This window comes from Aotus nancymaae, unplaced genomic scaffold (genome assembly GCF_030222135.1).
Source record: "Aotus nancymaae isolate 86718 unplaced genomic scaffold, 86718_ANA_hifiasm-v0.15.2.pri h1tg000016l, whole genome shotgun sequence".
Classification (NCBI taxonomy): Eukaryota; Metazoa; Chordata; class Mammalia; order Primates; family Aotidae; genus Aotus; species Aotus nancymaae.
In genome coordinates this window covers 63,313,035-63,338,723 of record NW_026988428.1, presented here as the reverse complement: position 1 = coordinate 63,338,723, position 25,689 = coordinate 63,313,035, and the positions used below count along the sequence as shown (strand labels likewise).

General features: G+C 40.0%; 1 protein-coding gene and 1 pseudogene across 5 annotated transcripts in view; both read right to left on the bottom strand.

Annotated features, from left to right (window-relative positions):
- Positions 1 to 501: 501 nt before the first annotated feature.
- The window catches only part of PZP (PZP alpha-2-macroglobulin like), a 68,062-nt gene continuing 42,874 nt past the window's right edge, over positions 502 to 25,689 (bottom strand). For 3 of the 5 annotated variants that reach the window (XM_064377446.1, XM_064377448.1, XM_064377447.1), the window contains 19 exons: positions 22,771 to 22,918; positions 21,859 to 22,087; positions 20,706 to 20,832; positions 20,245 to 20,366; positions 19,454 to 19,505; positions 17,620 to 17,703; positions 17,187 to 17,363; positions 16,814 to 16,901; positions 15,331 to 15,487; positions 14,621 to 14,695; positions 14,027 to 14,207; positions 11,495 to 11,718; positions 5,716 to 5,934; positions 5,414 to 5,541; positions 4,518 to 4,608; positions 3,911 to 3,979; positions 2,965 to 3,067; positions 898 to 939; positions 502 to 650 (listed from right to left, as the gene is read on the bottom strand). In XM_064377446.1, the coding sequence (XP_064233516.1) occupies positions 628 to 650; positions 898 to 939; positions 2,965 to 3,067; positions 3,911 to 3,979; positions 4,518 to 4,608; positions 5,414 to 5,541; positions 5,716 to 5,934; positions 11,495 to 11,718; positions 14,027 to 14,207; positions 14,621 to 14,695; positions 15,331 to 15,487; positions 16,814 to 16,901; positions 17,187 to 17,363; positions 17,620 to 17,703; positions 19,454 to 19,505; positions 20,245 to 20,366; positions 20,706 to 20,832; positions 21,859 to 22,087; positions 22,771 to 22,918 (2,339 nt within the window). In that variant the 3' untranslated portion in view covers positions 502 to 627. The other 2 variants (XM_064377449.1, XM_064377450.1) reach the window with 2 other exon arrangements.
- On the bottom strand, positions 11,725 to 14,011 carry LOC105721355 (translationally-controlled tumor protein-like; annotated as a pseudogene).

The following is a 25,689-nucleotide window of genomic DNA, read 5'->3' as shown; positions in this document are numbered from 1 at the left end:
CCTCACATGGGAAAAGGATAGTGGAAAAAAAAAACTGCCCTAGTGACTTAGTTGGTGAGGCAGGGATGGAGTCAGGATTCAAACCTAGGCAGTTAGGCTCTAGGGTCTAGAATTTAGCCACTGTACAATGCTACCTCTTTCCAACATATTCTACATTTACTCCAATCATTTTGGCTTCTTGTCAAATCAAGTTTTGATGCTTTTGCTTAGGATATTCTTTCTCACGAAATATTTATGCCTTCCTAATTATTAATCAATATTACATACTTTGCCTTTAGCTCCTAAATGAAAGCTTCCTAGACCAAAGAGCACATTTTTTTCTAATGTCTCTTAGAACTTAAGTTATTTAAAATTATCCTTGATTTGACTTTATTTGCACATTTGGAATACAAGCAGATGTGTTGCACAACTGTATTCTTTATATTATTTGAAGCAACATAACTCATCTTGTGAACATGTTATTAATGACTGATGAATGAATGATGCAACAAATAATAGTTTGGCCAGAAATACTTATTTATTCAGCAAGCCTTTTTAGTGTCTATTTTATAGAGACAAACAACTCCATTCCTTCTAAGGAAATGTATAGGACGGAGAATCCAGCAAAATATACAGCCTCTGTGGTCCTCAAACATTTCCATGCTCTGTATCTGTGGAGAGAAGAAAAACATGAGGTTGCAGGGTCTCCTGGGGAGCATTCAGTTAAATTTGGGCAGCAGAGCGAGCTAGTGCAGGGTCAGCAAACTTTGTCCGTGAAAGGCCAGAGGGTAAATATTTTAGGTTTATATGCCATGTGACCTGTCATGACTAATCAGCTCGCAAAGGCAGCCATAGACAATAAGAAGTGGAGAGCGGGTTAACGGGGTCTAGTACTGGTCATAAGCTGTGATCTCTTACCTGTGCTGCAGGGGGCGATATACTCAGCAACCACAGACTCATCTGAAAGAAACGTTGGGTGAAGGAAGAAACAAAAGATCTATGAACTAGGGACCATGGTAAGTCAATCTAGTCACTTTACTACTGGAGAGAAGCACGCCCTATCAAAATTGTCAAAACTCCATGTAAATAGACCAGAATGAAACAGAATCATTAACATATTTATATTCTCATTCCCCGAGAATGGAGATGGAGATTGAAGCCTGCTCAGACAGCAGCTGTTCAAATTTTAAATACTTGGGGAATTTGATCTAGAACTAGAAATACCATTTGACCCAGCAATCCCATTACTGAGTATATACACAAAAGGATATAAATCATTATATTATAAAGATAAACATACATGCACATGTACATTCATTACAGCACTTTTGTGTATTTATAATATTCAAAGGATTATAAATCATTCTACTATAAAGACACATGCACACATATGTTTATTACAGCAGTGTTCACAATTTCAAAGACTTAGAACCAACCCAAATGCCCATCAATGACAGACTGGATAAAGAAAATGTGGCACATATACACCATGGAATACTATGCAGTCATAAAAAAGGATGAGTTCATGTCCTTTGCAGGGACATGGATGAAGCTGGAAACTATAATTCTTAGCAAACTAACACAAGAACAGAAAACCAAACACCACATGTTCTCATTCATAAGTGGGAGTTGAACAATGAGAACACATGGACACAGGGAGGGGAACATCACACACCAGGGCCTGTCTGTGGGTTTAGGGGCTAGGGGAGGGCTAGCATTAGGAGAAATACCTAATGTAGATGAAGGGTTGATGGGTGCAGCAAACCACCATGGCCTATGTATACCTATGTAACAAACCTGCATGTTCTGCACATGTACCGAGAACTTAAAGTATAATTAAAAAAAAAGAAAGAGGCCAGGCGCGGTGGCTCACACCTGTAATCCCAGCACTTTGAGAGGCTGAGGTGGGCAGATCACGAGGTCAAGAGATCAAGACCATCCTGGTCAACATGGTGAAACCCCGTCTCTACTAAAAACACACAAAAAATTAGCTGGGCATGGTGGCGTGCACCCGTAGTCCCAGCTACTCAGGAGGCTGAGGCAGGAGAATTGCCTGAACCTGGGAGTCTGAGGTTGCAGTGAGCCGAGATTGTGCCACGTACTCCAGCCTGGCACCTGGTGATGGAGTGAGACTCTGTCTCAAAAAAAAAAAAAAAAGAAAAGAAAGAGACTACTATCCAAACCTCTGAAGTTCTTCAAGTGTCTCTGCCTGACCCCTTCACATGCCACCCCACCCGCTAAGGTAACTAGTATTTTGAATTTTATGTTTGCCACCATTCCTTTATTTTGTTGTGTATTTTTACCCAAGTTTGTATGCATTCCTAAATTTTATTTCATTTTATGTGTTTTTAGATAATTTATAAATTGAATTATGCTATGTATTCTTTAATGAACTACACATTTAAAAAAATAAGTTCTTGGAAAGTTATCATAATGGCATTAATCTGTAGTTCTTCCTTCCATCACCTCTCTGCTTCTATTCACTTTGTTCAGTTTGCTCCCTTAATTCCTTTTCTAAGATTATTGTTTCAGCTTGAAACACTTTTCCTACTTCTGCAGACCCCAAAAATTGTATTCTCCCTCCAGGATCCAAATCAGGTCTTTCTTCCTGTTTGTTCTTCTGAAGCACGAGCCTTCTGTGCTGTTTTGCGTCTCAAACTTATTGCTTAGCTCGCTAATACTCATTTGTCACGAATCGTCTTTCCTTGTTACATAATCTTTTAATCTGTATTATGTTACCTATGTCTCTAAACTACTTGGGGGCCATGACTATATATTATCATTCTTTTTAAATTCTTCAGTTTCTGACTCAAAAAACACAATTGATAAATTTGTTTATTAAGTTATTTTTATAGTGTACATCTTGCAGGAAAGAAACAAAACATTACTGTTGACTAAGTGGGCTAAGAACAGGATCAACTGTCACAACACGATTCGCTTCTTGGCTCTGGTTAAGATTAACTGTCTCATTTTTCTCTCACTCACCTGTCTCGTAGTAATCATAGACTTTAACAATTGCTGGCTTCAGGTCTCTTACGGGGACGTCTTGCAGAACCGTGAAGGAGAAACTTAGTGTCTGATTTGTCACCTAAAAGGAAAAGTGGGAGTAATCAAGAACCTAGAAAGCCTCCTTCTTTCTCCCACAAGAAAAACGTATTCTTTATTGTTCTTTGACTCTTTTTCACCAGTGTCTCTAGGTGAGCAGACATTTGTGGATGTCAGGTTTTATAATGCATCCTCGGGAACTCTTTACAGTGAACAAATTTTTACAGATTTTCTTCTAAGCAACTGAGACAACCATATTCTTTTGTAGTCTCCTGTTATGAGATTAACTCTCTGGGCCCACATGAACATGTTCTAAGCTGGAGAAACGTGGTTTCATATAATCTGTGATTAAAATGACAAAGCATTCTTTCTGTTTGGATACATAACACATTTTCTTTGTTTTATGGTAATATTTGAAGATATTCATGAAATCCACATTTTATTTTATGTGGTGACATATTGGAATGTTAACATTATTATTAGTCAATCACTGGGGTCATATTTATTCATTTTGTGAGGGTGGTCTTTAAAATAACAGGAATGCATAATAAACCTTTTGTCCTATTTTCATGTTAAATTTAATATTTATTCATATTGTCAGGGAGGGTCTTTAAAACAAGAGGAATACTGGCAAACCTTTTGTTCTATTGATTTCACACTTTAAATTTTGTGGAAATACTCATATTCCAATTTTAACATAATTAAAATATAACAGAACATTACATGGAGTTCAAAGGAGATTTCCCCTCTTCTTTTCTTGGCATAAAGAAACTTTCTGGAGGGTCATGAGTGTTTTCCTTATATTGATTATTTACTATTTTAGTAAAGAGACTCAGTTAGAGAGATGACCTATATGTAGTCTCAGCCAGGATGTCAGAGCCCTCACCTGTTCCACATAAATGAGGACATGATTGTTGCTCACTTCTGTCCGGCTCACAGAACTCGATCTTTCAAGCTGAAGAGAATTGGAAAACTCAAAAAGTTAGAGAACATATGTGAGAATGCTGTGAGACCTAGAGCAGATTGTAATAAGGGACAAATAGCCATTCTCTGAAGAGAAGAAAGCTAACTGTTTTCAGGTAAGGAGTTCCACTATTCTTCAATATCCAAGTAACATATTAGACCCTCTGGCATCTTTGATACTTCTAGTTCACATTGATTTTTTTTCCTTCACAAATTTTTAGTGCGTATCAATCAGTATGGTTCTTAAACCATATCTCTCTTGGGTTGTTTAATTTTTTTGTGCCCATGGCTTTAAATTCCTAACTAAACTACGAATGGCTGAAGGATAGGGACTCCTTGTGCATTTATCTGGTATCACATATGTCCCTTAGCTTAGTGCCGAAGAAATAGTTCATTTACTTCCTGGGTTTGAGGAAAATATTTTTTTGAGGCAGAGTAATGTTGACATGGCTTTGATATTGGTATGGTCTTAGTTTGGAGATACAGAACATCGTTTTGTATGAGGTCTGTTAGGATTAAAATACACCTACCATTTTTACTGTTGGCTTTAGGGGAATAAATCCAGATACCATCTTTACATCAACAATCACCATATTGGAAGCAGGACGGTTTCCTGTGTAACTGTAGTGTCAAAGAAAAAAGAAGTTAGGATTTCTTATGTGAAAGAAAGCCAGATTTTCACTTTCAAGAGTCACCTTAAACCTGTCTGTCTTTAAGATGTTGTCCCTAACAATATTCTGCAAAGATCTGTGTCCCCTGGACATGTGCAACATTGACATTGGCCACATGACTATAATCAGCTGTTTAAGCATCACTCCAAAACTATCAAATGAAAATCTTTGGTAGTGAATCTTGCTAACTGGCATTTTAAAGATATCTATGGTTTTTGGACACCTCATCTATATGGTTCATTTGTTCTTTAGTATATATTACTTTTATATTTTTAGTAGAGAAAGGATCATGTCATAATGATAAAAGGCTAAATTCATTTATAGATATATCAATTCTAAATTATATTAATCTAATAACATGGCTTCCAAATGGACTATTAGTTTCTGTTAGTTCTGGCTGGGTGCAGTGGCTCATGCCTGTAATTCCAGCACCTTGGGAGGCCGAGGTGGAAGGATTGCATAAGATCTGGAGTTCGAGACCAGCCTGGTCAACATGGTGAAACCCTGTCTCTAATAAAAATATTTTAAAAATTAGTTGGGCACGGTGGCAGGCTCCTGTAATCCCAGCTACTCTATAGGCTGAGGCTGGAGAATCTCTTCAACTTGGGATGCGGAGGTTACAGTGAGCCCAGATTGCACCACTGCACTCCAGCCTAGGCGACAAGAGTGAAACTCCATCTCAAAAAAAAAAAAAATCTGTTAGTTCCAAGTTGTTCTTGGGTCAAAGACCAGTTGATTAGGTCAGAACATCTTACCTGATGGCCAGTGAGATCTCAAAGCTGGTGTGGGCTTTGTGTCCATCACAAGTTTGAGGCACAGTCTGCACTTTCAACGCAAATGGAGAGTCCTCTTTCTCTGGAAGAATATTGTATTTCATGGATGTCTGTGAAACCACAGAGACACTATCAGTTTCTCTCTTTTTCTGGGACCACTGACTTCCTCATTATTTAACATCCCCAGATTTGTCCATTACTTTCCTAGGAAGTAAGGAGAAGAGCTTTCATTTCATTTGGTAAGTTTGTAGTTGGCTCTCCCCCATATAACCTTGGAGCCTCACCTGAAGATATACACATCTTTCCCCAGTTACTGTTATCACATATTCTCCAGGCAGCTCTGGCAATGAGGTCTGCTGCAGTAACAGGAGGTTGTCGTTGTCTACTTGGAAATTTGTGGAAAAGGTCCGTGAATCCTTAACGGTGACTTGTGCAGTTTTCTCAGTTCTGGTGAAAGTGGCGGCTCCATACCTGGACAGGGCATGGAGAGCCACCACTGTGTCCTGGAAGAGATGATTGGACAACCGCCCCAAAGAGTAAGTTTTTGGCACCTAGGAATTTCCCCCAAAGTCTGTGTTAACCACCATGAGGAATGCTGGTTTTTCACCCCTGAAGTAGATTTTCACTAATTGCTCTTCCTTTTTCTCTGCCTTTCAGGCATTATCAAAATTGTGCTATAGTTTCTCCAAATGAAATAAAAGGCTACTAATGTTTATCAATTTCACAATTTATTTTCATCTACAGTCTTCTTCGATATATCCTTCAAAGATTAGATCTAAAACTAAGAAGTTAAGACAAAAATAGTGACCCTTTTAAAGTAGATGATTGATGAACAATTAGATGGAAGAATGATAAAAATTTACTGTTCATAACCAGTACCAACCACTCCAAGAATGTACCAAATGGTAAAGAGCATTGACACAACAAAGAAACTGCGTCAACTAATGGGGAAAACAACAAGCTAGCATCAAAATGGCAGGATCAAATTCACACATAACAATATTAACCTTAAATGTAAATGGGATAAATGCCCCAAACAAAAGATACAGACTGGCAAATTGGATAAAAAGTCAAAACCCATCCATGTGCTGTATCCAGGAATCCCATCTCACAAGCAAGGATACACATAGGCTCAAAATAAAGGGATGGAGGAAGATTTACCAAGAAAATGGAGAGTTAAAAAAAAAAGCAGGAGTTGGCAATCCTAGTCTCTGATAAAATAGACTTTAAACCAACAAAGATCTAAAGAGACAAAGAAGGGCATTACATAATGGTAAAAGGATCAATGCGACAAGAAGAGCTAACGATTCTAAATATATACCCACCCAATACAGGAGCACCCAGGTACATAAAGCAAGTTCTTAATGACCTACAAAGAGACTTAGACTCCCACACAATAATAGTGGGAGACTTTAACACTCCACTGTCACTATTAGACAGATCAACAAGACAGAAAATTAACAAGGATATCCAGGACTTGAACTCAGACCTGGACCAAGCAAACCTAATAGACATCTACAGAACTCTCCACCCCAAATCCACAAAATATACGTTCTTCTCAGCACCGCATCACACCTACTCTAAAATTGACCACATAATTAGAAGTAAATCACTCCTTAGCAAATGCAAAAGAATGGAAATCATAACAAACAGTCTCCCAGAACACAGTGCAATCAAGTTAGAACTCAGAATTCATAAACTAACTCAGAACCACACAACTTCATGGAAACTGAACAACTGGCTCTTGCATGCTGACAGGATAAACAGTGAAATGAAGGCAGAAATAAAGATGTTCTTCGAAACCAATGAGAATGAAGACAAAACATACCAGAATCTCAGACACATTTAAAGCAGTGTCTAGGGGAAAATTTATAGCAATAAATGCCCGCATGAGAAGCAAGGAAAGATCTAAAATCCACAATCTATCAACAAAATTTAAAGACCTAGAGGAGCAAGATTAAAAAAACTCAAAAGCTAGCAGAAATAACCAAGATTATTCTGGTTATTCAAGACAAGAAATAACCAAGATCAGAGCAGAACTGAAGGAGATAGAGACAGAAAAATCCCTTCAAAAAATCAATAAATCCAGGAGCTGGTTTTTTGAAAAGATCAACAAAATAGACAGACTGCTAGCCAGATTAATAAAAAAGAAAAGACAGAAGAATCAAAGAGATGCAATAAAAAATGATAAACGGGATATCACCACCGAGTCCACAGAAATAAAAGCTACCATCAGAGATTACTACAAACAACTCTATGCACATAAACCAGTAAACTTGGAAGAAATGGATAAATTCCTGGACACTTGCACCCTCACATGCCTAAGCCAGGAAGAAGCTGAAATCCTGAAGAGACCAATAACAAGGGCTGAATTTGAGGCAGCAATTAACAGCCTACCAACCAAAAAAACCCCAGGTCCAGATGGGTTCACAGCCGAATTCTACCAGTCATACAAAGAGGAGCTGGTACCACTCTTTCTGAAACTATTCCAAATAATCCAAAAAGAGGGAATCCTTCCCAAATCATTTTATGAGACCAACATCATCCTGGTACCAAAACTGGGCAGAGACTCAACAAAAAAAGAAAACTTCAGGCCATTATCCATGATGAACATAGATGCAAAAATCTTCAATAAAATACTGGCAAACCAATTGCAACAGCACATCAAAAAGCTTATCCATCAGTATCAGGTAGGCTTCATCCTGGGGATGCAAGGCTGGTTCAACATACACAAGTCTACAAACGTAATCCATGACATAAACAGAACCAAAGACAAAAACCACATGATTATCTCAATAGATGCAGAGAAGGCCTTTGACAAAATTCAACAGCACTTCATGCTAAAAACTGTCAATAAACTAGGTATCGACAGAATGTATCACAAAATAATAAAAGCTATTTATGACAGACCCACAGCCAATATCATACTGAATGGGCAAAAACTGGAAGCATTCCCTTTGAAATCTGGCACTAGACAAGGATGCCCTCTCTCACCACTCCTATTCAATATAGTATTGGAAGTTCTAGCCAGAGCAATCAGGCGAGAAAAAGAAATAAAGAGTATTCAATTATGAAAGGAGGAAGTCAAATTGTCTCTACTTGCAGATGACGTGATTGTATATTTAGAAGACCCCACCATCTCAGCCCAAAATCTCCTTTAACTGCTAAGCAACTTCAGCAGTCTCAGGATAGAAAATCAATGTGCAAAAATCACAAGCATTCCTATACATCAATAACAGACTTAAGGAGAGCCAAATCAAGAACAAAATGCCATTCACAATTGCTACAAAGAGAATAAAATACTAGGAATACAACTAACAAAGGATGTAAAGGACCTCTTCAAGGAGAACTACAAACCACTGCTCAAGGAAATAACAGAGGACACAAACAGATGGAAAAATATTTCATGCTCATGGTTAGGAAGAATCAATATTGTGAAAATGGCCATATTGCTCAAAGTAATTTATAGCTTCAATGCTATCCCCATCAAGCTACCTAAGACCCTCTTCACAGAACTGAAAAAAAAAACACCTTAAACTTCATATGGAACCAAAAGGGAGCCTGCATAGCCAAGACAATTCTAAGCAAAAAGAACAAAGCTGGAGGCATCATGCTACCTGACTTCAAATTATACTACAAGGCTACAATAATCAAAACAGCATGGTACTGATACCAAAACAGAGATATAGACCAATGGAACAGAGGCCTTGGAGGCAATGATACACATCTACAACTACCTGATCTTTGACCAAACCTGACAAAAGCAAACAATGGGGAAAGGATTCCCTGTTTAATAAATGGTGTAAAGAAAACTGTCTAGCCATATGCAGAAAGCAGAAACTGGACCCCTTCCTGACACCCTACACTAAAATAAACTCCAGATGGATTAAGGATTTAAACACAAGACCTAATACCATAAAAACCCTAGAAGGAAACCTAGGTAAAGCCATTTAGGACATAGGCGTAGGCAAGGACTTCATGACTAAAGCACCAAATGCATTGGCAAAAAAAGCCAAAATAGACAAATGGGATCCAATTAAACTGCAGAGCTTCTGTTCAGCAAAAGAAACAATCAGTAGAGTGAACCAGCACCAACAGAATGGGAAAAAATTTTTGCAATCTACCCCTCTGACAAAGGGCTAATATCCAGAATCTAAGAAGAAATAAAACAGGTTTACAAGAAACAAACAAACCAACCCATTCAAAAGTGGGTGAAGGACGTAAACAGACACTTTTCAAAAGAAGACATATATGGGGCCAGCAAACATATAAAAAAAACTGCTCATCATCACTGGTCATTAGAGAAATGCAAATCAAAACCATATTGAGATAGCATCTCACTCCAGTTAGAATGGCAATCATTAAAAAATCTGGAGACAACAGATGCTGGAGAGGATGTGGAGAAATAGGAACACTTTTACACCGTTGGTGGGAGTGTAAATTAGTTCAACCATCATGGAAGACAGTGTGGCAATTCCTCTAGGACCTAAAGACAGAAATTCCATTTGACCCAGCAATCCCATCACTGGGTGTATATCCAAAGGATTATAAATCCTTCTATTATAAAGACACATGCGCATGTATGTTCACTGAAGTACTGTTTACAATGGCAAAGACCTGGAACCAACCCAAATGCCCATTGATGATAGATTGGACAAGGAAAATGTGGCACATATACACCATGGAATACTATGCAGTCATAAAAAACGATGACTTCATGTCCCTTGTAGGGACATGGATGATCTGGAAACCATCATTCTCAGCAAACTGACACAAGAACAGAAAATCAAATACCGCATGTTCTCACTCATAGGTGTGTGTTGAATAATGAGAACACATGGACACAGGGAGGGGAGCATCACACACTGGGGTCTGTTGAGGGGAATAGGGGAGGGACAGCAGGGGTTAGGGAGGTTGGGGAGGGATAACATGGGGTGAAATGCCAGATATAGGTGACGGAGGGATGGAGGGAAGAAACCATCTTGCCATGTATGTACCTATGCAACAATCCTGCATGTTCTGCACATGTACCTCAAAACCTAAAGTGCAATTATATATACATATATGTGTATATATATATATATAAGAACATAAGAAGTTTAATAAATGTCATCATATGCAAAAAAAGTTACTGTTCATAATAAGAATGGTATGAGTCAAGTTGCTCTTTCTTGAGTTCATTTTTCTTTTCATCTAGCTTGTTTTTACTTCCCCCAGCTAATCTCTCTGTAAAACAAAAGTTTCACTATGTAGATCCTAATGTTGAAAGAAGACATATAGGAGGGAAGAGCCAGAGAGTATAAATGATTAAACATCTCTGGATGTTTAATACAATCATTTATACTCTTGATAAAATATTTTTAGAATTATGCTAGAAAAATATATTTTCAAGAGCTTCAGATTAAAAAAAAATCAACCTAAATGGAAAGTAAGAAGAGCACTCTCAGGGAGAGTAGAAAGGAGTGACGAGGCAGAGTTACTTGTAGTAGTTGAAATGGAACTTCTCAATCATAAAAATATCACTGTGAACTTTACTTAGTCACTGTCCTTTTAATCACATTTTTTGGGAGGAATCATCTTAGAGGATTTCTTGTTAGATTCTGAAGATGTCTGGAATGCTGATTCCCAACTGGAGGAAATTTTTTCTTGTTTCAACTGGAAGTGGGGTGCTACTGGCATCTAAGTGGGAGGGGCCAGGGACGCTATTGAACATCTTATAATGTGGAGGATAGCTCCTTTACAATGATGATCTGGCTTCAAATATCAATAGTGTTGATGCTGAAAAGCTCTGGTCTAGAATGTGTCCATTGACCACAGCAAAGCTTTAGAGGGTAAAGATGCTTGTAAGTCTCCACGTTGTTGATACACTAACATAGGGCTTAGTGAACATTGTTGTGAGGGATGTCTTAAGTCTTTCCTTTAAATTCCCATGGTCCTCAAATATTCCTTAATAATTCTTCTATCTTTTAATAATTGCCTTCTGTTTTCCTGTAACTGTTTTATTTTTAAGTCTTCCAATTGCCAAGTGAACTTGGAGCAGAAGACTCTTTGGGAACCACTGACCTGGGTGGAGGAGAAACCGCCCTGAGAGTTCTGCTGCTTCATGATCCACTTCACAATGTTCGTTGCAGTGGTCAGGTCCTGTGATGTGGGGGCTGGCTGGGCCGAGAGGTGAGCGAGGAGCACATAGGACGTCATCTCCACCTCAGCAGAGGGAGCCTGGGGTTGATAAAAATGCCCCACTGCTGCCTTGGGTTTTTGAGGGCGCTCCCAATGGATGAGGTTGTCTTAAGGGTGAGAAAAAGCAGATAATTGTAACTGGTAAATAAGCAATTGCAACTGGTAAATAAGAGAATGCACATTCATAATATATGGAAATAATACAGGAGAAGCAAGGTCTTCTCTATGATAAAATCCACTAAAACTCCTAAAACCCACTGACATACTTCTATGCCAAACTTGATTTAGTTCTGTTGGATGAAGGTAGGGTAGGTTGACGGAGGAAGAAGCATAGAGCAGACACACCAATCTCTCAAATGTTATTTTAGTTGGACTGATAGAAGAGAAAAGTGGTAGAGAGAGTTCTTTTATTGTTTGTGATATTTCCTGAGAACTGCAGTATAGACTAGAGTATAAAACCTACCCATTGATCTCAGATGACTTTTGTGAGCCTCTCTCTCTGGTAAATAGAGATAAAAATACTTTGAAAATTTTATTGCATTTTCTTTCTTCTTTTGTATCTCTTTTCTTTCTTTTCTTTTCTCTCCAATTGAATCAGTCCCTTTTTATTCTTTTGGTAATCTCTTCCAGAGTTAACTACTTCCATTGTAGGTGATAAAATATTTAAGGCTCCACTTCAAATATTGGCACTGCTATAAGCATGTTCTTTCCTGTTAATTCAACTCAGAATTAAAACTTTTGATTCTTGATTTTTTTGTGCTCCAGTCTCAGACATAGTTTCCACTGTAGAAATTATCTCGATAGCCATATTGTTTCTAGCAGTGGTCTACAACCAGACTCCAGTTTCTCTAGCAACACCACAAAATGGACTGAGTTTAAATATATACTAAACTAAAAGACGCTCTTTCAAATGAGTTGGAATGCATTTTATTTTTAGACAACCTATATGACATTTTTTCTTTAAAAACAGTGCCTCCACTCCAAATAAATCATGGTCAAAATAAATGAAGATCTGAAGATGACATCAGTCCCACTTGTCTAAGTCCTGGTGCTGTGTGGATGACAAGCAGAATCCAGTTACGAATGATAGGTGATACATCCAAAGTAGCTGCCAAATTTGTTGACACTTTTCCATTTCTAAACCATGGAAAATCATCTAAGGAGTCACACCATCCTCACGGTAGTCCAGCAGAGGCGCCACGCCATGTAGGTTCATGTTTTCACTAATAAAGAACTGGTAGTTTTTATCACTTCTCAGCCTTTTGGCTAAGATCAAGTGAAGAACTGGTAGTTTCTGAGATTAGCAAGAGTGTGCTTGATTTGCTCTGTAGCTTCTGTCATAAAAGGTTTTACTCTTTCTGGTCTCTGTTCAAGTTTGCCTTTGACTTTATGTCAGCTTTGATGTACTTCTTGTAGGCTTCTTTCATGAAGCTGTTTCCTGCAAGTGATTGCTCATGACAATATCAACACCAGTGATTACTCTGTTTCCAGTATCTTTGCCTTAGGAAACTCCAGTGGAGGCATGTCCACCAATAAGCGAGTCATCAATGTCACCCTCTGTCCTACTGACCATCTTCCCCTCCACCTCCAGGCCGTCCTTCCTCCATCTCCGGATCTTGTAAATGTCAGAACATTCCAGTGTGACTGATGAGATCCTGGTAGATAATTGTGATGATAGCTGAAAAGAGACTACGGCAGCACTAGCTTAGCAGGAGCGCGGAGCATGAAGGGAGCATGGTGCAGCCAGGATGGCGTTGGGTAGGGAGTTGCGGGGGAGTGTGGAAAAGCTGTCGTACCTCTTTTTATTCAAGTAAGTGGGCAGAAATCATGAGAAAATTGATATATTTGTCTATTATATTGGTTTTAGCAAGTAGAAATAAAATTCTGCAATTTATCTGCAGCATTATAATTATATTCTATTCTGTATAACCTATGCAGTCCCAGAGAAGATAGATTTGTAAGAGGTGTTCTGATCTCATAATGTATGACTTGGCTAAAGAATTACAGATGAAGCTCATGTATTTCAGCAGGAATATATTTCTCCCCTTTTTGTAGAATCAGTGTAAGTGGAGAGGGAAATTTGATGCCATTTGCTGTTTGCTCTCACCTTCTTTATTTTTACACACTTTTTTTAACTTTTACTTTTTATTTATTTCTTTTTTAAATTTTATTTTATTTTATTTTAAGTTCTGGGATACATGTGCAGGAAGTGCAGGTTTGTTACATAGGTAAATGTGTGCCATGAGGGTTGCTGCATCTATCAAGCCATCACCTAGTTATTAGGTCCCACATGCATTAGCTATTTATCTGATGCTCTCCCTCCCCACATTTCCCTGACAGGCCCCAGAGTGTGTTGTTCCTCTGCCTGTGTCTATGTGTTCTCTTTGTTCAGCTCCCACTTATAAGTGCTCTCACCTTCTTTCACAGCTTCCTCATCAAGTGAGTTCAGGATTTCTCTACGCCGATTTTGGTTTCCCACGAGGGAAAAAGCATAGGCCAGCAATGCCTTGGTGTAGACGTGGCTCCCGTGGGTCCCCTCCTTTGCTACATTCCAGGCCGACTCCAGGCAGAACAGGGCATTGCGAACAATAGGGTGCTGTAAAGGCAAAAAGACGGTTGTGTCAAACCAGGGTGAATAGAGGCCAGAGCAAACCCAGAGCTGGATATTGACAGTCAGATGTTATTAATGGATTTCAAACAGATAGGCAGACAGCTAGACATTCGTTAAATTTAAATAGAAAAGTATTTTCAATCACTTCACTTTATAGTTCAATCCCAAAGAATAAGACTAGAGAACCTGTTTTTAGGATCAGTTCTGATACATAGTCTAAGGGGATTACTGACCAAGTGTAAATCCCTCTTAATGCATAAACCAAAGAGCTTATCAGTCTGAGAAATGCCTCATCATTGAACCAAAGGAGACTTGAGACTCAGCCCTTAACAGGGTGGCATTCCAGACAGTAGGTCTACAGTTTTCATGGTAGGGAATGGGACTGAGCTGGTACCTACAGTGACTGGGAGAGGAATCTCCAGAAGGGCAATAGTAACATAGGCGGAGAGGGTCACTTCATCTTCTACTCCTCCCTGTGAATACAACATTGATTTGATTAATTCCAATGCCAAGTGTTAGTACATTCTCTTCTGTTGTTTGATGGAAACAAATTTTCAGTATCTGTTTCTATCAGGTAAGGTAATGCCCCCATTCAAAGTATACAATTTCTCCCCCTCCTTCTCTCTCTCTTTTTCTTTTACTTTTTTTTTTTTTTTGAGACAAGGTCTTGCTCTGTAGCTCAGGCTGGAGTGCAGTGGCACTATTTCACCTCACGGCAGCCTCAAGCAATTCTCTTGCCTCACCTTCTCAAGTAGCTACAACTACAGGCACACACTACCATGCCTGGCTAATTTTGTAAAAAAAATTTTTTTTTTTTTTTTTTTTGTAGAGACTGGGTGTTGCTATGTTGCCCAGGCTAGTCTTGAACTCCTGGGCTCAAGTGGTTCACCTGCTTTGGCCTCCCAAAATGTTGTGATTCTAGGTGTGAGCCACTGCATCTGGCCCAATTTCTTCCTTCTCTATAGATGGTTTAATACTCTTTCCCTGATGCCGTCCCACATCATCCAGGACTTCATCTTTGCAATTTCCTGTGCCTCCTTCCTCCCCTCACCCTTGGGGGATGCTACATTGATGTGTCATAGGCTCAGAAGTTCATGGAACAGTTCACCTTTATGGCATTGTTGAACAGTGACCCAGAGCTCCTGAAACAGCCATTGTCCTTCTGCATCTGGGAGAGCCATGTGAGAGATTGGGTGATGTGTGCTTCATCAATGAAGATGTAGGTTCGAGCCTGGGCAAAAGTCTTCAGTACAAAAGCCGTGAGCCTTAGGGGGAGGAAAAACACAGTGCTGAGGCTGTTCTCATTCAGCATCTTACTGCTCTCTTTTGCACACCTGGACCCCCCATCACAGTGCACCCCCAAGAAAGTCAATTGGCTATTACCGAGAGTTTGGAGACTTTTTTCTTTTTTGCTGCCACATGTTGTTCAATCCATTACCAACTTGTCCTTGCTTCCTAAGGCATTTCTATGCCACTTTAGAGATTCAGGTTCCTTCTAGTTTTCTTGGTTGTTAACTAAGACATTTGCTTTCACATTTTAGGCTTTATGCATTTATTTTTTTTCATAGATGTCTAAGCTTACTTCCTGTAGTTTTAACCCTACTTTAATGAGCTGACTTCTAATGTCCAGCTTTAGTAACCATTTCCCTCCATCATCCTGCCCCTCCATTTTTCTTTCCTGTGTTTGCCTGTGTGGTAAGACTACACACACACACACACACACACACACACACACACACACACACACAGAGAGAAAGGATATCATCTGGAGGTAGTAACGTATGCTCTGTCAGTGATGATTGTAGTTTTTCTAGCATTTTTCTAACACCTCTTAGTGCTGAACAACAATTTAAGGGGGCAAGTTACAAACTTATAATATCCCCATAGCAACATGAGAAGGAAGAGAGTCTGGGTACATTGGATTAAAAAAGTCAACCTCAAAGTAATTTTGCTACTTCTTAGATGTTTGCTCTTGACACATTTATTTATCCACACTGAATATTAGTTTTCTCCTCTGTAAAATGAAGCTAATAACTCTCACTTCACTGGGTAGCTACAAGAATCAAATAGGGTAACATTATGGTTTAGAAATGGTTTCTCCACGAAAACTCATGTTAAAACTTAATCCCCAATGTGATAGCATTGAGAGGTGGAGCCTTTAAGAGGTGACTGGATCATGAGAGTTCTGCCCTCATGAATGGAATTCATTCCTAGACAAAAAGGCTGTCATGAGAATGGGACTGGTGGCTTCATAAGAAGAGGAGGAGATGCTAGCCCAGTCTCTAAAAGTAAAGTAAAGAAAATAAAAGAAGAGGAGAGACCCGAGTGAGCACATTCAATCCTCTCGCCATGTGATGCCCTGCATCATCTTGGGACTCTTCAGAATCCACACCAGCAAAAAGACTCTCAACTAGATGCAGGCCCTTGACTTTGGACTTAGCCTTCATAGCTGTAAGAAATAAATTTCTTTTCTGTATAAACTACCTAGTTTCAGGTATTCTGTTATAAGCAACAGAAAATGGACTAAGGCAGCTGATTATGTGCATGTTTTTAACTCATAGTTGAAACTCAGAATAGATTTTCTTTCTTACCACGTGTTGCCCTGGTTCCAGCCATATTGTTCCCCAAAGGTGCTGTAGGAGCCATCTTGGTGTTTGTAGTTCAGCTGTCTCTGGTAACCTGAAATAGAAGGCTTCAGATGGTTCATGAAGCATTAAAGACAGGCTATCCATATGTGCGGGCTGATGCATCCAGGAGCTGTGGACATTTTATGACCTCCTGTGATCTGCCGTAGTTTTGTGGATGTTATGGATATATCAAAACATAACATCATATGAGAGTGTGGGAAGATTGCTGTTTTCATAAAAATTATCATCATGGGTTAATATTTGATGATATAACTGAAGCCTAATTGGGAAAAGTTTCATTAGAGTAACAAAATAAATTTTTCTCTGTCTCACTTACCACTGATGAGATAGCCAATGGCCTTGGCCTTGATATCCTCTGTCAGCTGCTGGGTTTCATTCAGATAGCTCAAGACATAGATGTTAGGAGCAAATAGGACCATGTTCTGTTCTCCGCAGCCATAGGGCATCTGGAGGAGATTTTGTATATTTTGCATAGCAGAACCTAGTATGTCACCTGGGGAATGTGAAAGATTATACGTCAGAATAATTTCAGTTCCTAAGTAGCCAACATTATTTTAAAAATGGCTTTTATATTCAGAGTCACATGCTCTATCATTCAGATGAGAAAAGTTCTACACATAGAGTATGACTTCCAGGATCCTAATAAGAATAACAGCTATCGAGAACTTGATGATTCAAATACAAACACATAGATGAGATGTGCAGTGGCAATTCTTTTGGTCCAGGTTACTACATGCAAGGTGACTCACCCAGAACTGAGAAAGAGGCTCTGGCAGATTCTTTGACCACATTTGATGGGAGCTTCAAGGACAGCTGCTCAGACACCTCAGCACCTTTAGAAACAGACAGCACATGTTAAAGAAGGACATCTATGATTACAACATAATTTACTGATTATAATGTAGTGAGAGCCTCAGAGCCACGCTGCCTGTATATAGTACTGGCCCTGCTTTGCGACCTTGGGTAAACTGTGATGATTTGATGAAAAAATACATGTAAAACATTAGAACAGTATTTGCAACCTATTAAATTTCAATGAAAGTGAGCAATTATTATTATTGTGGTTATTTTATTATTACAGTTAGCAGTAATACTATAATATCTCCTTGAAGAACTCTGGATGCAAGGAATAAGAATTTGACTTAATGATGAAATTACTTTTAATAGTCTAATTTCTTTTGGTACTCTGTGACTTCCAGAGTCCTTCCTCTTCTCATTTAACTGTGTGTTGCATTGCTGTGCTCAGTAGCTTTCTAAAAGAAGTCTAGGACCTGGTGGGGAACTATCATTCTCTACTTTATTGAAGCAAAATTAAGACTTATGCCCATAATAATACAAATTACTGGCTCCCTTACTCTACATAATATTTGAATGAATTCCCATGTTTATAAACAGATAATATGAACATATCTTAAATTAGCCCTTCTCAAATGATAAATACAGTGTTGTATACACTCTGGATCTAGAAATAATAATGTAGCAGTAATGTATAAAAGCTACAACTGGTTCTTAATGATATGATGAAGTCAAATGTAAGTTATTTTCTGACATGGACAACACACAATTTTTAGTGAGAAGGGTAGAAAATGCCTGTTTCATCAGCAGCTGTTTTAGAGACTATCTGTTGGGGTTCAAACTTATCATGACCCTGCTCTCTTTCATTGTTTTTTTTTTGACAGTCTCACTCTTTCACCCAGGCTGGAGTGAAGTGGCATGATCTCAGCTCACTGCAACCTCTGCCTCAGGGGGTTCAAGGGATTCTCATGCCTCAGCCCCCAAAGTAGCTGTGACTACGGTGCCCGCCACCACACCTGGCTAATTTTTGTTTTAGTAGAGACAGGGTTTCACCATGTCAGCTAGGCTTGTCTCAAACTCCTGACCTCAAGTGATCCTTCTGCCTCAGCCTCCCAAAGTGCGGGATTACAGCTGTGAGCCACTGTGCCTGGCTAACCCTGCTCTCTTTCTACCTCATCCTGGGACACTCGAAGCTTCTGCAGCTGGGCTTGTCGGTGAGCGGTCACTGGGCTATCCAGGTAAAAGAGCTACATGTGAACCAAGAAAGCCCAGGTATTAGTCCTTTCTGTACCACCTGAGCCACATTAACTTGCTCTCTTGGCCTCAATGTCTTTATTTGTAAAACCTATCTAAAGAAATATTTAGTATCACGCCTGTATTCCCAGCACTTTGGGAGCCCGGGGCGGGTGGATCACGAGGTCAAAAGATTGAGACCATCCTGGTCAACATGGTGAAACCCCGTCTCTACTAAAAATACAAAAAATTAGCTGGACATGGTGGCGTGTGCCTGTAATCCCAGCTACTCAGGAGGCTGAGGCAGAAGAATTGCCTGAACCCAGGAGACGGAGGTTGCGGTGAGTCGAGATTGCGACATTGCGCTCCAGCCTGGGTAACAAGAGCGAAACTCCATCTCAAAAAAAAAAGAAAAAAGAAATATTTAGTATTACACTGCCCTTAATGGAACACTCTGACAACTGGGAGATAATATCTATAAATGTGCATTGTAACTTGAAGTTTATACCCCTGTGTGGCTTTGATCTCACTATGATTATGAGGAGGGACTCTTACCTGATGCACAGGTCATGGAATTGAAAGTCTTTTCTTTCTCAATACCTTCAGCCTTGGATGAAAAGAAACAGAAGGAGCAAAAAAATATAAACATCCCAGTGAGAAGAGAACCACCATAGATTCCTTTCTTTGATGGGTAGGGTTTTCATGAATGATGTTTAGCATCCTGCTTTTTATCTTTCCAACTTTTATTTTTAGCTCATCTTTCCAACTTTTATTTTAGGCTCAAGGGGACGTGTGCAGGACGTGCAGGTTTGATACACAGGTAAACGTGTGCCATTGTGGTTTGTTGGACAGATCGTCTCATCACCTAGGTTTTAAGCCCAGCACCCATTAGCTATTCTTACTGATGGTCTCCCTCCTCCCACTCCCACCCTCAGACAGACCCCAGTATGTGTTGCTCCCCTCCATGTATCCATGTGTTTGCATCATTCAGCTCTCACTTATAAGTGACAACATAACATTCTCTTGTTATAGAAATCCATAAACATTGAAGAACCAGGGAGGTTGGTAGAGAGAAAATGCAAAGAGATAGTAAGGGCAGTGAATCAAAGGTAATAGGTAAGAGAGATACATGAATCTTAGGAGAGAGGTGGAGATCAGGAAGTTGCACAAAAATAATTAGTGAAAAAATATTTACAATAGCTGGCAGTGTCTGCTGCAGGGCTTTTAGGATGGGAAATTCCATTAGTCTTACAGGATGTATTGTGTGAGCAAAATTGAATGGTCTCAAGAGTGACCACTCAGTGTTTTAATCTTACAGTCATTAGGGAGTCCCCAAAATATGTTACCTCCACCAACAAGGTTTTGATGACTGTGTCTTTTCTTTTAATTTCAGGGACCTCAGCAACCTCATTTCCACAGAGTTCTAGGGACTGCATTGCCTCTGCACTCACTGAGAAGTTCACATTCCCTACAACAAGGAATATTGAAAACATGAGTATCCATCTTGATAGTCCAATCACCTTTAAGGGGTACACTTTAAATTTACAATTGGCCAGAATAGAAAATAAAGCTAATAAAAAACCCAACAAGGTTAGTGTACAGTGAGTAGCCAACATCCAGGAGCAGTGATTACGGGGACTAGCCTGGGTAAGAATAGTGGGAGGAGGTCACTGTGGATAGAAATAGGAATAAAATGTAACTTTACAGAATTATATCCACGGCAAGTAAAGCAGAATATGATGAAAAAAGTGCTCAGATAGCCACCATCCTTTTTGATTGATAGGCCCTTTGGGGTACTGTCACTCACCCAGAGTTTTAGGAGTCACCGTCCAAGACAAGGTTTGCCTCTCATTTCCACAGATACAATAGGATTCTTCTTCCTTTGTATTTTGGGAAGCTAGGAAGGCCGGAGAGGCTTTCAGCTGCACACTGACCTGTCACCCCATGTGAGGCAGAGACAGAAATGATCAGAATATGGGAAGACACGAACACGTAGAATTGGGGCCAAGTGTGGGATGCTGCAGTAAATTGGGATTTGTAGGAAAAATGTGTGTCACATAGATTCATCCATGCTTTAAGAAGCATGGAAATGGCAGTTATACAAATCAAGGTTGGTTATGTATTAGGAGGATTTGGCATTTGCATTAGGGTAGGCTGGGGAAGTGTGCAGACGTGGCAGTGGTGCAGGAAAGGGAAAAGCAGTGGTTGTACATCGCCCTAGGGAGTACTATCTGCTGCTATGTAGATTTCCTTACTGTTTCTTCCTTCCTCCCTTCTCCTATTTCTTATAACATATATTACATGTCTACCCCATGGGAGGCATAGAACACTGGGAATGATGGATGAGAGGCTCCCAATCTTGAGGATACTGTGTTATAAGAAAGATGGTCTATAGGAGGCTGAGGTAGGAGAATTGCTTGAACCAGGACCTGGGAGGCAGAGGTTTCAGTAAGCCAAGATCGTGCCTTTGCACTCCAACCTGGGATACAGAGTGAGACCCCATCTCAAAAAAAGAGAAAGAAAGAAAGATGATCTATACACAACCACTACTAAGTAATTTACAAAGAGATAAGTGCTATAAGATAAACTAAAATGATATATTGTGGAGATTTTCAGATGCGGGCTTAGAGAATGACACTCACGGAACTGAGGAAGCTGAGTTGTGTGTCAGCTTCAAGAATGTTCCTGGCATAAAATCTAATTGCGGCAAAGGATTCTGCAAGTGCTAAGAAATAAAAAAGCAAGGTGTGGCTTAGAGAGCCATGGTTTAAGCACCCATAGCACATATATCACCGTAGTATGTCTCTGATCATGTCTTGCTTTGCTTAGCACTAATTATTCACAGTGCTAGCACATAATTCTCTGAATTATCCTTAGTCTCGGGAACAGAATTAGTAGGTGGCTGATCAAAGGAATCTTTTGTTCTATCCACTCTGTCTGTTCACCCTTATTTTCCTTACCCGGATGCATTTGGGAAGGTAGTTTAGCACAGTGGCCTTGAGTGTGAAGATCTCTCCACGGATCACAGAGTAGGGCATTGTGAGCGCCACAAAGAAGGGCTGGAAGGCTCGGAGAGAGGCAGTGGGAGAGATACCAAGTCCAGCGTCTTCGGACAGGCAGAAGGCCCCTGCCTTCCACTTGGTGATGGTGTCAGGGACTGTTACTTCTACCTCAGCCTCACCTGATGAGCTGGGGAGGTGGGTAATTGAAGAATAGAAATAATAAATGTGAGCCACTTTTCACAAGTGAAAATCAATCCGCTTAAACTAATGTCAAAAACTGAATCCACTTAAGGGTATATAGGTGTTTGCATGCCTGTGAACACTAGATTATGTCCTGGGATCTGAGTCGGGAGAATAAAAGGCACTAAATGGTACCTCTCCCCCTTATCAACAAGTAGTCACATCCCACATGTCTGTACTTTGAATACAAACGTTTGAATTGTGATTCATTTTGATCTTTAACTTCCCCCGCTATTGCATAATCCCACAAATAAGCATTTTTAAGAATCATGACCAACAGTTAGACCCTTGGATTAACATAGCCTGATTTGTTTATGTGCCTGCTCCAGCCCTGATATTTACAGAAGGCTCCCTGAATGACATTAAATAGTACATATAGAATTGGTTACTTATAGCTCCCATGTCTACTATTTGACAGCATCAGGAATAATTATTTTAGAATTGCTCAGCACTGAGACAATTACATTAATAAGCTTATACTGTTGCAGAATTTAACTTAGGTATATCCTAAAAAGTAAGAGATTAAGATAATTATCCAGAACTTTTCAGAAAGATTATCTTAGAATTGAAAATGTTGGAGGAACCACATCCCCTCCCCTCCAGCCAATGGAGGAAAGTCAATTCACTTACTCCACTGCCACCAACTCCCAGATCCAAGTCTCAGGAAAATAACTTCGCACCGTTTCAGGGACTGGCCCTAAACTTTGTTCATTACTTACGGGTATCATATTATGTGCATCAAATTGAGGAGAATATGGCATCGCTGCCATTCCTGAAGCTACTAAAGAAAGAGAAAATTGTCTAGTTAGGGAAAAACATGCATTAATTTCATGGTGCACATGTGTGACTTTGGAGAACAAATTTTCAGTTTTTCTGCTCAGACTGTCCTAAGAGTCTTGTAGAAGTTGTAGAACTTGGGGAATACTTTGTGATCCCTCATTCTCTGAACAGGGAGGAGTCTTTGTCAGAGGTGGAAATTCTATGTATCCCAGACATAGCATAATTTGATGTGAATGGAAACTGGGAAAACAAGATCACTTGGAGACAGTTTTATAGGTTTTGCGGGGAAGGGCCGGTTTTGAAGTTGAGACAATATTCCTTCATTCTTAGAGAAACTGAGGAATTGTAAAATGCTCTTTAGGCATTGCGAGTGGTGGCTATACTGAAAATGGAATTACCAGTGGAGTGAACAGAATTTAATGATTTAAATTCTGTGTACTATATGGAAGTTTGCAAAATGTTATTCTCTGGGTAATAAGATGAGGGCATTAGATTTTATTCTATTTATTTTTTGACATCTGAAATAAATAATTCAGATGTCAAAACAGATATTTCCATTAGGAATAGCTGTATGGTTGAGACAAAGAAATCATTTACTGACTTGACAGGACAGAGAGCTGGACATGAAGGCAATTTTGTCCATGTTGTGCCTGAAATCATGCTTAATAATTGAATTTGAGTTAAGATCTCCCTCCATGTACCCCATGTGATATTTCAGAAATACCTTGTGAAAGAACGATTTCTATATTTGACTCTGATTTCTCACCGATGTTCTGTCTTACACTGTCTTCACTGTTATCTTAAATATTGAAATATCTAAAAGGAGGATGCACCCAAATGAACTATTTTCCATTTTCTCCTGAAGGTGTCAAGGGCCCTTCACCTCCTCAAGTTACTGCAGTTAACAAGCCATGGCATCCAGTGGCAGATGGCTATATCCTTCTTACTCTTACTGTCAGCTTGACTTTCCATGTGTCCTTTCATAGTCTCTGTATTTCAGTTTTATTCTTCTGCATCCCACAACTAATAAACTCTACAGTAAATGCCTTTACATCGGTTTCCCAGGACAAAAATCTTAATTGTTTTTCTTGCTTCTTTTTTCCATTTGACTTCATGAAAATGTGTTGAACTCTGGACTAAGCCACTCATACTCTGCTTTGCTGCTGATCCCAAAATACTTTCAATTAACTGTTCTGTTAAAACTTAAAAAGGGCTGCTCAACCTAGCTTCATAATACTTTTTTGACCTTTAATACCTTCAGGCAAACAACAACAATTAAAACAAAAAAACCCTGAAAATTTTCTTTTAATTTAGAATCTAGTGTGATTGAGACACATATTAGATCATGACACTCTTCTTCTGAAAAGCTCCTTATTTCACTCACAGTATAAAAGTCAAGCCGGGCGCGGTGGCTCACGCCTATAATCCCAGCATTTTGGGAGGCTGAGGCAGGTGGATCACGAGGTCAAGAGATCGAGACCATCCTGGTCAACATGGTGAAACCCCGTTTCTACTAAAAATACAAAAAATTAGCTGGGCATTGTGGCGCTTGCCTGTAATCCCAGCTACTCGGGAGGCTGAGGCAGGAGAATTGCCTGAACCCAGGAGGCGGAGGTTGCGGTGAGCCGAGATCGCACCATTGCACTCCAGTCTGGGTAACAAGAGTGAAACTCCGTCTCAAAAAAAAAAAAAAAAAAAAAAAAAATACAAAAATTAGCCGGGCGTAGTGACACACGCCTGTGGTCCCAGCTACTCGGGAGCCTGAGGCAGAAGAATCGCTCGAATCCAGGAGGTGGAAGTTGCAGTGAGCCGAGACTGTGCCACTGCACTCCAGCCTGGCAACAGAGCAAGACTCCGTCTCAAAAAAAAAAAAAAGAAAAAAAAAATTTCTAGAGACAGTCTCACTATGCTGCCCAGGCTGCTCTCGAACCCCTGGCCTCAAGTGATCCCCCTGCCTCTGCCTCTCAAAGTGCTAAGGTTACAGAAGTGAGCCACCTTTCCAAGCCTACTTCTATCTCTTACATTTTTTTTTTCCTTGAGACAGAATTTCACTTTTTTTTTTTTTTTTTAGACATGGGGCTTCACCATGTTGGCCAGGATGGTCTCAATCTCTTGACCTCGTGATCCGCCCGCCTTGGCTTCCCAAAGTGCTGGGATTACAGGCGTGAGCCACCGCACCCGGCCTAGAATTTCACTCTTGTTGCCCAGCCTGGAGTGCAGTGGCAGGATCTTGGGTCACTGCAAGCTCTGTCTTCCAGTTTCAAGTGATTCTCCTGCCTTAGCTTCCAGAGTAGCTGGGATTACAGGAGCCCACCACCATGCCTGGCTAATATATTTTTAGTAGAGACAGGGTTTTACCATGTTGGCCAGGCTGGTCTTGAACTCCTGACCTTGTGATCCACCTGCCTCAGCCTTCCAAAGTGCTGGGATTACAGGCATGAGCCACTGCACGCAGCCCCTTACTTCTAAGATACAGCTTTCCTCATTGGCCACTCCTTCTTGGTCTTCCTGATCCTCTTCTCCAAGCCTACACGTGGCACACCCCAGGCCACTTCCTGTTTTTTTGTTTTTGTTTTTGTTTTGAGACAGGGTCTGGCTCTGTCACCCTGGCTGGAGTGCAGTGGCATGATCAGAGCTCACTGCAACCTCCACCGCCTGGGTTCAAGTGATCCTCTTACCTCAGCCTCCTGAGTAGCTCGTCTTACAGGCATGCATGACTATGCCCGTCTATGCTCTCTCTGTTACCCACATGAGTGTCAAACTCTTGTC